Source organism: Haplochromis burtoni, unplaced genomic scaffold (assembly GCF_018398535.1).
Source record: "Haplochromis burtoni strain Fernald_Lab_line unplaced genomic scaffold, NCSU_Asbu1 Contig_592, whole genome shotgun sequence".
NCBI lineage: Eukaryota > Metazoa > Chordata > Actinopteri > Cichliformes > Cichlidae > Haplochromis > Haplochromis burtoni.
Genome location: NW_024582953.1, coordinates 47605 through 64893, shown reverse-complemented (window position 1 = coordinate 64893; position 17289 = coordinate 47605). Strand labels below are relative to the sequence as shown.

Below are 17289 nucleotides of genomic sequence, written 5' to 3'. Positions count from 1 at the left end.
CACACAGACACGCACGCACGCACACACACACACACACACGAGGAGTACAAACAGTCTGGTCGGCGGTGTGAAAGTGGCTGGTGGAGGATTTTGGTCCCTGAAGCTTGAACTGAGAACTTTTAAAAACAGTCGGGCTTTTTTTCTCCAGAACGTTTTTACTCAAAGATGAGACAGATAACAGATATTTATATATTTTTTGTCGGTGCGCTTTCAGCAGAGGGAAGATTTATGAATCCAAAGAGGAAGATTTGTCGACAAATCAAAGGATAAAAAACATGACAAGTTTCTCAAAAACTCAGACAACAACAAATATCAGCTTCAAATATCCCCGGTTTGTTTTTCCTGAAGCTTTTGTGGCGTTGTGACGAATCGTCTGAGTCTCCTGAAAGTGAGGGTGTGGTTTGTTTGTTTGTTTGTTTGTTTGTGTGTGTGTAAGGCCTTTGTGTCACTGAAAAACACAGGAAGTCCCGGTCAGGCGATCTCCATCTCACGCTCGATCCCGACGTACTTCAGAGCGTCGGCCTGGCTGTACCTGAGGAACAGGAAACAAACCTTTGAAATGTTTTCTGATGCTAATAAGACACAAAAGCAGAAAAACTGACCGTTTTTTTAATAATAGTCTTAATATGCACACACGGTTTCAAAAAAAGCCAGACAAAAAAAAATTTTAGGACTCGAGTTGAAGCAGCTAAACTTCTCATCTGACTGCTTTTGACCGAGTGCCATCAAAGGCTGACGGCACTCCTGGTTATTCAACATCCTGACCTCTTGGAGGAGATCCAGAGTCATCACGTGACCCTTAAACAGTCAGACTGACCTGGATGACAGGGAACCTTTGCACACAGACCAAAAGCTGCGTCTGTATGAGAGTCAAAACTAAACAAATCCTCCAATACAAAGACATTTAAAGTACAACACGAAGAGCTCTGAGTGAGACACTGACTGCAGGAGATGTATGTAGATGAAGGCACATTAACCGAGCTGTTCTGCAGCTGAGACCTCCATGTGACCCTGATCTGTTTTACCACAAACACAGCAAAACTACTTTCATGCAGACTTAATCTAAATAAAAAGCGATGATCACACGGTCTCAGCCTCGTCTCCATCGTCACTCAGATAAAACCTCAGGACTCTCTCAGTCAGCGATTTGACTTTTTCTTCACTGACCTGTAGTCGAAGAAGAGCTCCTCTCCGGTCTGGATGGCTCTCTTGGCAAAGATCCCGATCCTGTGATCGCCGTTCACCATCATCACTGCAGAGAGGAGAAGCAGAGTTACCACAGAGAGGCAGGAAGCAGCAGGAAGCTCCCGCGACCTGGTCTTTGTACCTTTTGCATAGCAGTTCGGGTTCACCGAGTGGTTGGCGAAGCGGATCTTGTTGCCTTTCCTCGTGGCATCAACAACAAAGTCTGGAAGGAAGAGAGCATTTCTGACTTTATCCTCAAAAACAAGAGTGGAAGAATTCATTTATTCAGCAGATCAGACGTGTTTGAGCTGAATGCAGTAAAATAAAGAAGAAAGACCTCAGATGTAACAGATATAGTTATCCGTGCTGTGTTTTACCGTTGTTCAGGTTGAACAGGAAGCTGCACATGTATTTGTCGTACACTTTGCCTCTGCGGTCGGCTTCGTCCTGAGAGATGATCTGCAACAGAACGTGTTGGACGTTTAACGCGCAGCTGTGAGCACATTTATTCAGCTGTGACTCCAGCACGTGCACGGCCCTTTGGGACATGGCTCCACACAGCGGGGAGCTTGACTTTAGTAAATGAAGTCACCCAAAAACACATTACAATGTAAAACAATAAGACAAAACAGGATACAGTTTTCCTCTGCAGACACCAAACCTTCCTTTATGCAGGTAAATGATAAAGCAATGATGGCAGCCCTCTTGCAGTACCGTCACAGCCCACCAGAGGCCACAGTGAGAATCGCAGCATCAGATCAAAGATTCTTCAACTTCTAACCAGGTCTAAAAAAGCAGGTTAAACGACCACCATCAATCAGCCGTACCTCTCCACAGTACTCCGAAATGAACTCGTTTTTCTGCACCGGCTCTTTGATGAAGATGCCCCAGCCGGCCACGTCTGACGGAGCGAGCAGGAGGTGCTGAGGGACGGGAACAGATCAGACGTTTGATTTCACAATGAAATGTTTTGTTTTTAGTGAACGATGACTCAAAGCTGCACGTGTTACCTTCTTGGCGCCTCTCTGGATGGAGCAGTTCTTGCAGGACACGTTCTTGCTGTCCCAGTGGTCGGCGGCGCCGCAGGTCAGGCAGAGGTCGGGGTCGCACTCCCTCACTGCCAGGTAGCAGGGGCACTGCTTGGTGTTACACTGAGCTTTGCAGCGGCAGCCTGGGAAGCGGTTCTGACCTGCAAACACAGGAAAAGCAAACCAGTGAAAACACACTCAAAGAAGATTGGTTACTTGGTTTTTCAAAATAAAAGTTCTTACACTCCGAGCTGCACTGGCAGAACTTCTCACAGAAGTTTTGCGCGGTGACGCAGGGACACGAGGAGTCGCAGGGCTGACGGGGGTGGTCACACGGCTGGTAGTTATACACGTGATTGGATGAGCCATCTGTAAGAGGTCAGATGTGGCGTTTAAGAACAGAGCGAGTTGTGTGCTTGTGATTTCTCTGAACAGCATCAGCGCCCGAACTTTGCTTCCAGTCGTCCATCTTCCTTTGGTTTAAACCTTACTGTCCAACCTTCCACCAACAAACTCTTTGTGTGTGAACACCGTAAAACAAAAACAAATATGAATGAATAATTTCTCCTTTTAAAGGGAGCAAACATGACAAAAAGTAGAGACGAGGAAAATGTTTGTGCTTCTGCACAGGTAACACGGCGCCCCCTGCTGACCATTATAAAGAAAGCAGGATTAAAGTACTTCCAGTTTGACTTGATCTCACAGACGTGTCAGCAGATGTAAACTATTGTAAACTTTTGTGCTGCTGTGACCTCTGACCTTTCTTCAGCTGGATCTTGCGGCAGTGAGTAGCCCACAGTCTGTGCTTCCTCTTCTTCTTCCTCGGCGGCGTGTCCTCGTCTTCAGCGGGAGCGCGAGCGATGATGGCCGACTCCTTGACCCTGAACTCGTAAACCTGCAGGACCCGGTAAAGACGGCGAGTTAGACCGAGTGTGATCGTGAAGCCAGGGTCAGTTAAGACGAGCTGAACCAGACGGCGGTGAGTGCGATGAACCGGCAGCTCACCTGTCTGCAAGTCTTGGTGCCTATGAGCCGCGCGATGGCGCAGTAGTTGTCGTAGTACGTCCCGATGAGGACTCTGAAGAGAGACGCCTCAGCGCCGCTCCACTCCACCGCTTCGGCCTCACCGGACAGCTTCATCTTCACGGGAGTCTGACAGCGCGAGTTTCCCTCTGCACACATCAAATCAACACTGAGGACGTTTCCAACGCCGCAGGAAATAAACCTGCATTTGTGAGGATCTTGACAGGTCATAAACGACGGTCCTACTTTCAGGGAAGGGTCTAACAGACAGCAGTGGTAAAGGTTTGTGTCACAAAACAAGGAGCGCGATGGTCTCATGGCTGAAACTGAGCTCGCGTAAATTTCCTGAGAAGGACAAACATCTCCGAGGGATCGAAGATAAACAGCCGAGCAGTGCAACCTAAAGTTCGACTGCCAAGAGAAATAATCTTTAGATAAAACCATGAATAAAACAAAAAGGCTTCTTATTACAAACACTGATGTCACAGTGACTGCTGGTCAAATCGATCTCTTTGAGCCTAAATTTAAATACTTCAAATGTCTCCGTGCACCAATATGATTGAAGTACAAGCGTCACATGACCACGTGTGCCTGCACTGTATGACTCACTGCTGCTGCCTGTTGCTTTGCTTGCAAACTAGTTTGTGCAGTGATGACAGGAAGGAAGGAAAAGAGTGAGAGTGTCATAACGTTGTATGAACTCCAGGCCGTTATTGTCGTCACGTCTGCTGTTTACATCGCGTGTTTGTGACTTTATCTGCAGCAGCTTTGAAGTGCAAACAATCATCTGTGATCTGTGCTGTCAAACAAACCTCCCACAACAAGGGGGCTGCACGCAGAGGGGAAGACCCAGCTGGTACCAAGAGCATCGCTCCAGCGTTCAGCCTCTCATCGGTGAACCGCAGGCACGGTGCAGGTTACTGCACGGATGAAGATGCTCGACTCAAAGAGCCTCACAGGAGCAGCAGGATCTCTTCTACAGTCTGGGCTAATCACAGTTTTAAAGTCTCGATGAAGCAGCAATGTTACAGTCAGGAACAGAGATTACTCCAGCTGGTGGTTTTTATTCATCCAAAGTCCTAAATTAGCATCAAATGAATGTGCCTGCTGTTTGGGAATCGCCCTCCTCAGAGGAAATAACTTTAACTTCCCAGGAAAAAGAATTCCTGAGAGATCAAGTTTCTCTGGATGGAGTCTGCTGTCTCTGTGCGCCAGCGTTAAATTCTGCTGCCAATTCCTTCAAAGATCTATTAAAGACAATAAGGGACATAACAGAAGTCTTAATGTCCCATCAGAGCTGTAATTAGAACGGCGAGGGAGGAGATGTGATGTCAGCTTTTTAACAGCTTCATGAAAATAAACAGAACTGCTGCTGCGTCGGCAGATTCATTGACTCTCTGAGGTCATCGCTGCTCTGAAGCCTGCGCTTCACAGGCAGAAACGTTCCTGTTAGGTTTGATGGACAAACAGAGACTCTGCGTCTTCTCTGCAGACGGACGTCTGTAACCCTGTTAACATTAAACTTCTACCATCTGCACCTGAGCTGCTGGTGGTCTCGTCCTTCTTGTCCTCGTCGTCTTTGTCGTTGTCTCGCTCGTCCTCTTTGCTGCCCTCGCGGTCGCTGTCCGTGTCTTTGGTTTCAGAGGACACCGTGGGGGTGCTGGGCCGGCTGTTACTGTTGCTGTTGGGCAGCCGACCGCGGCGCCGGCCCCCGTTACGCTTGGAGGGCGTCTTTGCCCGCTCGGTTCCCACGCCTGTGGCGTACTCCCTCATCATGCCGTCCTGAGGGAGCAACAGGAAGAGTGTTAATATATTTTATAACTTTTCTGTTTCAGTTTAAAAGAAAAGCAGCGACTTGCCTGCACCAGGTCCATGTAGCAGTCGACGCCACACGGGTTTTTGTCCACCAGGTTCTCCAAGTTCTTGCGCTTGTACGTGTTGGGAGTTGCATGGAAAGCTAAGAGACACGAGAGAGAGAGATGAGTGCTTCTAGGAATTCAACAGCCTCATCTGTCAAACAAGCAAAGACTCCGACCTTTAAAGATTTTATATCATGCTGTCACTGCCAACAAAAACAAACTCAGGTTGGTGCAAATATCAAAAAAAGCTGCTGGCGTTTCAGCGTCGATCACATGACGTGTCGAGCAGTGTTTATAACACCATCAGCACAGAGTCGAGCCGATGCTTTTTAGGATGTGATGTTTTATTCTTTACTTTACTGACACGATCAAACTAAAGGAATCATTACAAGTTATTTTACGACTGTCACATTTTTAATGGAAAGCTTTGAGGCCATTTTTATACCCAAGACTCTTAAAACTGGCTGGACTACGAGTTATGTGAGGTTAGAGTTCTTATTTCATTAAAACTCCAAAGACAAGGTTTGATAACTTTTGGGGAACAGAGTGAACTTCTTGGTTTTCAGGTGGAAACATATCAGAGAAAGTTTGATTAGTACTGATGAAGGTGAGCTGCAGATGTGATAACGTCACTCTGCAGGCTGATGTGACCACATCACAGTGACAGTTACACAGATGTCTGAGGCAGCAGTCCAGCCTGTATAACCAGGAACTGCTGTGAAGTGTATTTATTGTGCACTAACGGTGGAGGAAGCAGTCGTATTTGAAGCAGCGTCTGCAGAACAGAGTGTGGAAGGAGTGCAGGCTCTGCTCGCGCTGCACGGAGCGAGCGTTCGGACCGTCGATGTTCGGCGTGCATTCAGGCGGCAGGGCGCCGGGCAGCTGCTGCTCAGTCAGCTCCTTGTACCTGAGGATACAAACACGCACACGAGAGATCAAATTTACTTCAGTCAGATGAACGCAGTGAGACAAACACGCATCACTGATTTATCAGGTTAAAACATCCCATCAGTTTGTCACTGTAAAGCTGCTCTGTGCTGTAACACTGTCTCACAGAGACCTGAACGTAAACAGGAAACACCTGGTGTTGTGTAACAATGGATTTAAGAGTCACACCCACAAGAACTAAAGTCTGTCAGGTTAAAGATATAAATCCATAAACCAAAACAGCAGATTTAAACCCGCCCCCCTCTCCTCCTATAACATTTAACATGAACAGATGTTGATATTAAGTTTATTAAAGTACTCCACAGCTCTGCAGAGACACTGATGAATGCAGTACAGTGCACACGCGCGCACACACACACGCACACGCACACACACACACTTTGTGAGATTTGCTGTCACAACAACAGAGGAGCTGTGAGTCAAAGTTCAGCCACTAAATATTCTGGTTTAGTACCAAGTGGGTCAAAACAAAAGAGCCTGACTCCAGTCTGCACTAATGCTCCAGCTAACACATGCACGAGGTTTAAATGTTTCTGAAAAATGATTTTATATTTATGAACTGATCCAAATTAACGTGATGTGTTTAACCCTTTATGGCCGCTCATTTTGTGCGACTCTTTTTAAAGCGGTAGAAGTGCAACCACGTAAGCTAGCACAATAATGGTTTTGCATATGAAAGTGGAGGAACTGTACTTACAACTTATGCCAGTTTCCCCCTTCAGAGCCTTATAAGCCTATACTGGTGATTTTCTGTGTAGTTTCTGGGATGATTAGAACATCAAAGAGTTCTGGAAATAGTTTATTTTGTTGCACACGCTGCTTTTTTTTGCAAATTTGCATTATTATATTAAATTTCCTTTTTCCTGTAGTATATAAAAATTGGTGTAGCTCAAAAATAAAACTATGAAGACACTCAAAACACATTTCCTGTGGTTGCAAACTATAACTATCTTTTTGCATTGCAAAATTTTCTCTAACAAGAAATATGTGTTTTAAAAAAAAAAGTAAAAATGATTTTCAATTTTTTTGTAGTTCATTGCACTTTTTGGCTATTTTTGTAGTTGCTATGGACTTAGTGCAATCATATTATTAGAATCTGGTTATAATGGTTGTACTGAGGTAGAGCAACTCGAACTACTCCCAAAAATGGCTCCACAGCATGTAAAATATAAGCTCTGGTGGATTTGGTTCTGTGGTAAGTCTTGAAGTATTAAATTGAAATTAAGTCAAATCTCAAGTTTAGTATTGTACAAATACTTTAAAGTACGTATAAGACCAACTGCTGCTCTTATATTTTGTATATATTTTACATCGTAATCAACATTTTAAACACTTAAGAACAGGTTAATGTTGTTATAATTAAAAGTCTGTTTGCTGAGGCATGAACAGTAAATAAACAACATTCAAGTAAACAAACAGAAAATATGGAACAGACCATCAGCTAAACAGTTATTTTAAATACTGGATCATCCTGAACAACATCAGTATTACTGATAAACATCTTTTTAAAAGCAGCTCATGACGTCTGTGTGTTTACAGAATGAATCAAAGTGGTCCTGAAAGGCTTCCAAGACATAAACAGTCTGAAATCAGACCTGTCCTGATGTTTCCTCGTACAAAAACGTGCATCGCCCTTAATGATGCACGCCGTCATCAGTTTGTCTCAACATTAGCACTCATCTGTGTGTGTGTGTGTGTCCTCTTTAGCTCACACATGAGACAGCCGCGGCTGTAGGAAGCACACATCTGACGTTCTGGCAAAATTAACAACCACCAGGACAACATCACGCCTGAGTCCATCTGAGCAATGACTGGACTCATCGTCTCCAGTGACACAACATGCAGCAATCTCAGCACCAACTGGACTTTGAGTTCCAAACACCAGTGAGATCACCTGCTGTCAACACGCACTTTAAAGTCATCGCCTCGTCCCATCTGACCAAAGCGCCAAAACAGGACTTCTTGAAATCTCTCGAGAGGAGATCAACTCGAAATCAGGTGCTTTTTATGTTCATGGATAAATTCTTTGACCTTCTTTCATGACACATATTAGAATGAGTTCCTCTGTTATCGTCACAGCACCGACTCACTCGCACACACACAAACCCACTGACTTTTCTTTGAGCTCCTCGGGGGAGCCCTTGTCGGGGAACATGGAGGAGATGGCCTCAAAGATCTTGTCAGAGGGAAACTTCTTGCTGGTGTCATTGTTGGTTCGGCCTGGAGACGACACACACACGCTTTCCATCAGGACACAAAACTGTCAGCTGGACCAGCGTGAATGCTACCCCCTTACAGCAGGTCAGCACAAACACGTCTTCATTGGTTATTACACGTTTCTAACTGCAGTACATCTCAGGACTTACTCTCATTGTTAACAAGCCCGTCCTTGCGGGGCTCCTCTGGGTGCTCTTTGCCGTCACACACGTCCATCTTGTCCACTTTAAAGTCCTGCTCTTCCTCCTCCTCATCATCCTCGTTGTCACTGTACTGTGCCAGAGCGTTGACCAACTCGACGAAGATCTCGTCGTTGATGAAGCCACACTCTGCAAAACACAACACACAGGATAGTTTTACAGAGCAGCAGAGGAGCCGTTTCTCTTTCTACTGAGACGACGATACAAAGCAAATATTCATTGCACTGTTTTCCTGATGAGACACCACACTGACCAACCACATGAGCACGTTCACATTCCTGGTTTTGCGGTTTCTCTCAGATGTTGAGGGAGGACAGCAAACAGCTGTGCTGCATCAGCTCTCACATTACAAACTGCTGTGCAGAGTTTTGATTAAACTTTTAATCTCTGATAGTTTTTTCTGTCCCACATACTCAGAAATCTCTCTTTCAGAAACTTTGGAGCCCACACAGGAGCCTGAGTTTGACAAGAAGCCATGCAAGCACCGAGCAGCACAGGACTTTCAGCTGCAACGATCTGTCACATAAGTGATACTCAATCGTAATGGAAAACAACCAAAACTGATTACAGAAGGTAATTGTGGAAAAAGTTCATTACTAGACTTCCTGAATTCAGTTTTGATTTTATTCCTAATGGAAAACTCTGACCGGCACATTTGTTTCGAGTCTGAATCCAAAGTGAAATGTTGATTCCAAAACAACTTTGTTCCTCAGAGCAGTGGCACTGTGACTGCAGACAATGTTACGCACAAAATATTCATTTTCTGCACCAATGCTTGGTAGCAACTCATTTTCATAGGGAAATGAGTGCATACGAAAAGGAAGGAAACTTAATCCATAGTCTGTGCACAAAGTTTAACACACCACAGCTAACACATGGTACAGATGACCGACTACCTGAAAAATCCATCGTATGGTTCCAGCAGGTTGAGCTCTCAGGAAAAAGGTGGCTAATGCTAACAAGGCTCCAGAAGCCAAACATCCACCCTGACAGACACTTTGCTTCAACAAAATGACCCATATGTTTATGGAAGCAGCTTAATGCTAACAGAGAGGAGACACGCCAGCATTTCAAATGGTTTTTCCTGTTGCCATGCTAGGTCTAGATCCTGCAAATGAGCTGTTAAAAAAATGCAAACACAACAAAAAATGATGAAAAGTTAGAGGCTCCTGTGTTCATGTACGACTCGAAATTATTGTCTTGTTCTTGTTCTGACAAACTGCTGCCGTACAGTCGTTTTTAAACCATTTTTCTGCTCTTTACATTAAGATCCACAAACAAAGCGCTTTGATCCATCAGCTGATTAGTCACATTTCAGTAACTGTTTTTGCTGCCTGAAGACTGATTATCAGATGTAGTTTCATTAATTACTACTTTGGCTCTCAGACCATTTGCTCCTGTGCCCACTGACCCTCACCTCTGTCTCCGTGGACTTTGCCGTCATAGTTCTTGATGAGCTCTTCGATGAAAGTCCCGTCCTGGTCGAGGATCTCGTCTCCCATGTAGGGAATGTTATGGAGCACCGTCTCATCCTCCACCTGCAGGAGGAAACCCAGAACAAACGTCACACACAGCTTCTCAGCCACTGTGACTGTAGTATACTGTCCTGAATCCCAGCATCAGCTGTTTACAACGTGCAGCTTTTAAAGCTTTGTACGCACCATGAAGTTTTGCTGTAGCGGCGACCAGGAGTACATGACCGGGACCGAGGCCACGGCGTTCAGAGTCTTCAGGGGGATGACCTGTCGAGGGAACTCGGAGAAGCCGCTCTCCACGGTGCACTGCAGAGGAAGCGTGCGTTACAGTCAGGACACCGCCCTCTGAGCCTTTAGAGTATTTTTATTTTTGATACCAGTATCAACCGCTCACCTCTCGAGTCCCTCGTAAGGAGCTGACCGACGTCATGATGTGGACGGGCTGGATTCGCCGGGTTTTCCACTCCTGGTTCAAAATGTCAGTTCGCTCCATGATTTTCTGACGGTTGCTGTTGAACATGCTCTGTGACAGTTAAAGGAAATTTATATCAGTGCACAGAACAAAACACAGGGCCAGCTTCACTCTCCCTCAGTGTTACCACCCGCAGAGATCGTACCTGTGCAGGTGAGCCAGGTGACCATTTTGGCAAATAAACAGCACGTGCTGAAGCCTTTATATGGACCTTCAGCTACGTAAACTTTAATTTGGATCAGCTTTCATTTTAATTTCTGACGGAAAAAGGTTAAAGGAGCCAAAACGTCACTAACGAGACCTAAATCTGTGAGAAACTGCTGCTGTGAAAACAACTTAAAATACTGAAAACGTTACGTAGTGAGACAAAAGCACCGTCATCCATCAGACTCCTGATAACCATCTCTTCTCCATTTTAACACCATTTATAGGACAACTCTCAGAGAGCCAATCACAGAGTTTACAGCCCCGGCTGGTCTAATCAGTCAAAGCAATCACCGGCCCAAACACCGTGGGACACTTCCTGTTTCCACTTTCATGATTAAAAACTTTGGGCGAATAAATAAATCTGTTCTTTACCCCAAAACAACCTCAGCTAGTGCTCTTAAAAAAATAAAAACTGTAGTCAAACAGACCCAACTTCTCTTAATAACTGCAGCATGAACGCTGCTGTGTGCGTCTGTGTGTGAGTGCGTAAACAAACCTTGACCTCGTCGGCCCGTCTGAAGCGTTTCAGCTGCCGAAGCCTCATGTACTCAGACTTCACCCTCCTCTTCCAGCAGGCGGGGCCTTTCTCCGAACGCTTCCCAGTCAGCACCATGATTCACCTGCAGCCAGACAGGAAGATATTAGGGATCCTGAACACGACACCTTCATGTCTCACATTTTCACACTTTTCTGGACTGGACTGTGGGGCCAAAACACTTTATCTATATAATTTAATAATTTAGGAATAAAATGTTCCTCTTGGCACAACCCAAACTTGGATCTGGTGCCCCAGACATGCAAACCAAACATACATTTCTTAAGATAATAAACTTCACCTTGAGTCCAACAATCGGAGCCAACCTCCGATTTTCCTTCTTTCAACAGCTGATGTAAAAATGAGATGCTGCAAATCAAACGTCTGAAACCTCGCTGCCAGCATTCAAATGCCTTCTGTTCAATCTCACGTTACCATTCAAGTACCAACCCCGGAGAGATTCAAGCACAGGTGGATTACTTCCTCGCACCTCCTCTGCTAAGTCCTCGTTCTCATCCTTTCTTTTAATGACTGCATGTGAATGACAGCAGTCGTCTGTTGATCCATCTGCTGCCCGGCAGTCAGTCAGTAACCGTGAGTCTCTGACTCAAACCTCACACTTTAGATTAGACGTGACAGACGGCCGTCGTGGAGATGTGGACGACTGAACCGGCCTGACACATTTCACAGCACAGAAAATAAAGAGAGATACACTGAAGCCCCTTTGGACAAGTTAAATGTGCTGGGATGTTCACACAGTAAACTCACTGCTGTATCTTATTAGTATTTAAAACGTGGACAGATTATTAGGCACCGTCTCAGTAATGCATATAATCAGTATCTAAACAGGCGATTAGAACCTTATTTAAGGGTTGGATTTGCGCACAAAATGGAACAAGACTATCACTGAGTCAATTTAATCCCGTACGGATTAGGGTTGGGTGATTGGACGAATATATGGACTATTGACGATGGGCTCAGCCTCAGTGGGCACCAGATCCAAGTTTTTACAAGAGCCATTTATTTATTTATTTACCCATGACTAAGTTTGCTAATAATGATGGAGCTAATAGAAGCAGTCAACAGCAAAAAAATGAATAAATAATAGCGCCGTTTTAACCGCGCCCTCTTTCATCTGCGAGCAAATGCCCCCACCTCAGAGTGCGCCCAAATGCTTGTTGATGGAGCTGCAGAAGCTGGTGATAGCCTAGCACAGTCAGCCGGATGGTGGACACGTACATGCAAGTTAGTCGTGCTTGAGTACTTTGCTCACACTATACGTCTGGTTCCATCCTTAGGTTCACCTCTTTCATCTAGTTTAAAGCCAAAGAAATCCCAGAATGGTGACTTTATATTTTTTTGTGCTGTCAGCGCTAACACGCCGTCATCATGACTAACACGCTTAACAATTAACCCATCTGGATCCCAGACTGAGTCAAAATCCCTGAAATGTCCCCGTCAACGCATTTCGGCAGTTTGTCCCAATTTTGTTCATTCTGCGCTCCAGATGTGTTGAGAGCGTTAACGATTGTAATTGTGATGACCGCGTTCAAGCCGTGTTAACGCTGACAGCGTTTTTTTTGGGAAACTAGTTTGCCCATGTTTGGACTTATTCTGTGCTGTAAACGCACAAATCAGTGAATTATGGTAAGAAAGGTCTGGACTGCAGGCAGGCCACTTCAGCACCGGACTCAGCGTTCATATTTCTAGTTTCATAGGCACGAGTGGACCCCCACATCATCATGGAAGCAGACTTTGAACTGATGACAAACCGAATGCTTCCTCTCCCTTTTTGTTCCAGAGAATGTGAACTCTGTGTTTTACAAAAATAATTTCAAATTATACAATCTTATAAACTGACCTCAGAACAGAAAAGGTAACTGCCCCCCTTGTAAGTCATGAACAAACTGGGAATAATCACATTTCTTGGAAAGTCCCAATCACTTTCACTAGCCACACCCAAACCTGAGTCAAGAAATCACTTAAACAGAACCTGTTTGTCAAAGTGAAGGAGGCTAAAGACCTCCAAAAACAACACATCACGCTACAGTCTAGAGACACAGCAGCAAAACAAAGTCACAGACATCTACCAGTCTGGAAAAGAACACAAATTTCTAATGCTTTGGGACTCACGAGAACAGTAAGAGCCATTACCCACAAATGGAGAAAACTTGGAACAGCAGTGAACTTTCCCAGGAGTGCATGGCCTACCAAAATTATTCCAAATTACTTGGCAGCTCATCCAGGTTGTCACAGGAAAAAAACAAAACAAAACAGAACAACATCTAAAGAGCTGCAGGCCTCACTTGTCTCTGGTGAGCTCAGAATTCATGAAAATATTCTGGACTGATGAGACAAAACCAGAACTTTGATTCCCGTTACATCTGTCATCAAACTAACAGCACATCATCAAAAGATCATCTTATCAACATTCAAACAAGGTGGCAGTATTAATGATGGTCTGGGGCTGCTTTATGACCTGGACAATTTGCCATAATTAATGGTACCATAAATTCTGCTCTATCAGAAAATCCTGGAGGAGAAGGACACTTAGTTTATGCAGCAGAACAATGATCCAACACACCAGCAAGTCCACCTCTGTTGCTTTGGAACAATCTTCCTCTTCACATCAGAGAGGTTACATCAGTGCCGGTTTTTCAGTCCAGATCGAAGACCTATTTTTAATCTCTGGCTTTTAACTCTGTGGGTGACTGACACTTATTAATTTTATTGTCTTGCCAAGTTTCTATATTATTATTATTTATTGTTGTATTGTTCAGCACTTTGGTGTGTTTTTAAAGTGCTATATAAATTAATGATGATGATCATGAATGGTTCAAAAAAACCCAAAATACATGTTTTGGAGCGGCCTAGTCAAAGTCCTGACTTAAATAAATCACTGCAAACATTTGACCTTCAAGAGTTGCAGATCAAGTTTTTAGGTTTAGTGGGCAATTACTTTTTTCCACAAGGGACCAGCTTGGTTTGTATAGATTTATTTCTCTTAATAAATTAAATCATTATTATTATTATTCATTTACAAAATGCATTTTCTATTTACTCAGGCTATCTTTTGTCTAACAATAAAAATGTATTGACGACCTGAAATAAGTAACTGTGACAAATGGAAAAAAAGAAGAAATTGTGAAAGGGGGAGTTAATTTATCACAGTTCTGTATATCATTCTTTTATGTAGTCTGTGGATGAACAGCAGCCACTGTCACCTATAAATAAACAGCACAATAACCCCACCATCTTACCAAGCTTGTCTCCCCTCACAAACCCAGCACAGGTCGGGCTCCATCCAAAACCTGCCACATGACTCAAGATGACTTTTGACTAACAGGTGAAACTCAAGCTTCCTGTCATGTGTCAGCGGCACAAACTTCTATTCTTTTTGGTCTAGGCGATGTTATGAGTTTTATGGTGAGGGAAGTGGTTGAATATCGCCCCCGCAAGGCTTATAGGCAAACAAGAGGGAAGCTTTTTTACTTTTATCAATGTGACAATCTCCTAACTTAAGGTGACACTTACTTTTACCACCACCTCCAGCCCCAGTTTCACAATAAAATCCTCAAAAGCTTGAACAAAAAACGAAAGAAAATTAAATGAGAGGTACTAAAAATTATACATCAAAAAACTGTACCAGCCTTTTTCTGTGAGCTAGCTTCGAGCTAACGATAGCTTGCGGATGTCGTGCCAAGTTTGGCTCCCCTCAAAATGTGCTTCCCCTTAGCCCAGAAACAGGCTCACAAAGGTCCCAAAACACGAGTGGACGGTGGATCCATCGGAATGATTACCCTCCTCCGAGTGATTTTAAAAAAAACGACGGCTTCTTTATAAGCTAGTCAATATTTACGGGGATACAAGAATTGGCACGGCACCCCGGCGAGCTAGCTAACAGTTGGCGAGTTAACAAAGATTGAGGCGCCCAAGAGCACAAAGAGCAGCCCACAACAAAAGCCCCGTGAACACAGCCACGGACACTGACAGCTTCTCTCACCTCCACCCGAGCCTCTGGCCTCATCCAACGGAGCGATCCGGATCGATGCGACAAACACGGGCAAAGTCGTCCTTTGTGCTGCAGATTAGCTCGCTCCGTGTTACGGCTAGCTGTAACGTTAGCTCGGTGGCTAGCTAGCAGTTTAACTCAGGAGGAGGGAGCGACCGAGCTCGCGCAACACCCGGCTTCACGCACCCAGAGCCGGTAAATGAAATAACTCACACCGGCTCCTTCGCTCCAAGGCTGGTTAGGACACAGAAACTGTGCGTCTGCGAGGGACAGTCGCACCGTTTGGTGTCAGCCTGCTTGTAAAAAGTTATTTGGATTTCAATGTTTCCGCCTAGGCAACAGCGACCCTGTTCAAACTGCTCCTCCGCCTCACCGCCCACTACGGCTGCGGCGGATTCAAGAGGCGCCAAACGTCTAGGCCAATCACAGAACCCGATGTTAGGGTTTCCTGAGTGAGTCCTACGCGATAGGTCGAATGATATAAAAGTGTAGCCAATGAAATGTGGAGCTGAGCTGGGGGCCCTGTGGCGGGGACATGTGGACAGCTTCTCTTTGTTCTCTCTTGTCAACGGAAGAAAAAACAAAATATGCAAATACACACTTTGACAGTTGAGTTAATAATATTTATGCATCACATTTGAGATCAAAGCGGTGTCTCTGACGCCTGACAGCTGTCACAGCCGTGGGGCTAAACTAAAACACTTATATAAAAAAGGTTATCGATGGACTTAAGGGCAGCGGAGAGGCGACAGACAGCGCGTGGTCTCGTGCAGAGCATCTCAGGTTTCAGCGGGTGTGTGAGCGTCTCAGTGTGTCCAGAACGAGGAAACATGACGGCTGAACGGGTTTATTGAATGAATGAGAGACTCCAGTGCCACAGCCAGCAAGGGCAAGGGTCTCCAAGTTTATTTAGCCACGCCCCTCCGACCAGCGATTGGATGACGCTTCGCGAACGTCCACATGATGCATTCACTGCCAGCGGAAACAGAAAACACAGCCGACAGATTAAAAACGTCATTACAAAACAATTATGTATCATTTCAAATCTTTAAGACTAGTACAAAAAAATAAATAAAATGTAGAATGTTTTAATGCATTGATTTTTAAACAATAATAATAGGGAGGGAGATGAAGAAAGCAGACTGGAATACTAGGTTACGTTAAACAGGATAAACAGAGAGTGGCAGAAGAATGCAAAGGTCGTCCAGATGACATACCTGATGGAAATGGTTAGGAGAGAGGGTGGTGCAATTCTTTTTTAACTAGATGGTTTAAAATAATCCTGGAGAGAGTGAGAGGATACCTGAGGTATGGAGAAAAAATGTACTTGAATTGTTTTTTAAGAAGAAGGTTGATGTGCAAAGCTGTAGCAACCACAGAGGGATAATGTTGTTGAGCCATACCATGAAGAAATGGTACGTTGTTGAAGCTAGAATAAGAAGAGAGGTGGTGATCAATGAGCAGCAACATAACTTCATGCTGAGAAAGAGAACTACAGATGTGATGTTTGCTTTGAGAGTGATGGAGAAGTATAGAGAAGGTCTCAAAGAGCTTCACTTTATCTTTTTAGGATTAGAGAAAGCAGATGATAGGGCGCCAAGAGAAGAACTTATGATGAAGTCAGGAGTGGTACGACAGCGCCCTCTGTTGGTCGCTGTGGTGCAGATCCAGGCCTGTTTAAATTCAGTTAACTTAAAAGTTAATTCTGTTCATCTGGACGTAGAGTTTTGTGGGAGAAACGTTTCATCCAAGTGACGTCTTCAGTCTCAGCTGACTGCGGTTTCCCCAAATCTTATAAACAGCCCATTGTTCCTTCAGTGGGCTGGTTTTCAGTCATTATGCAAATGTACTGTTTATAAGATTTGGCTCTGACATCTGTGGTCATGAAGTCATTTGAGCGCCTAGTTCTCTCCCATCTCAAGACCCTCACGGCCCCCCCTGCTGGACCCCCTGCAGTTTGCATATAGAGCCAACAGGTCTGTAGACGACGCCATCAACATGGCCCTACACTTCATCCTGCAGCATCTGGACTCCCCAGGAACCTACGCCAGGATCCTGTTTGTGGACTTCAGCTCTGCCTTCAACACCATCCTTCCAGACCATCTCCGAGGCAAGCTTTCCCAGATGA

At 44.7% G+C, this 17289-nt stretch overlaps 1 protein-coding gene across 1 annotated transcript; it reads right to left on the bottom strand.

The window, feature by feature from the left end:
• Positions 1–399: 399 nt before the first annotated feature.
• On the bottom strand, positions 400–15375 carry ezh2 (enhancer of zeste 2 polycomb repressive complex 2 subunit; the record flags this gene model as incomplete). Its single annotated transcript, XM_005948602.3, is given in 19 exon segments — positions 400–532; positions 1168–1252; positions 1328–1408; positions 1563–1644; positions 2013–2108; positions 2196–2374; positions 2457–2582; positions 2973–3108; positions 3219–3385; positions 4775–5018; positions 5096–5193; positions 5839–6002; positions 8158–8263; positions 8410–8589; positions 9878–9998; positions 10122–10241; positions 10330–10458; positions 11111–11234; positions 15153–15375. Coding segments are annotated over 18 exon segments (2292 nt in total). The 3' UTR covers positions 400–471.
• Between the last annotated feature and the right edge of the window lie 1914 nt (positions 15376–17289).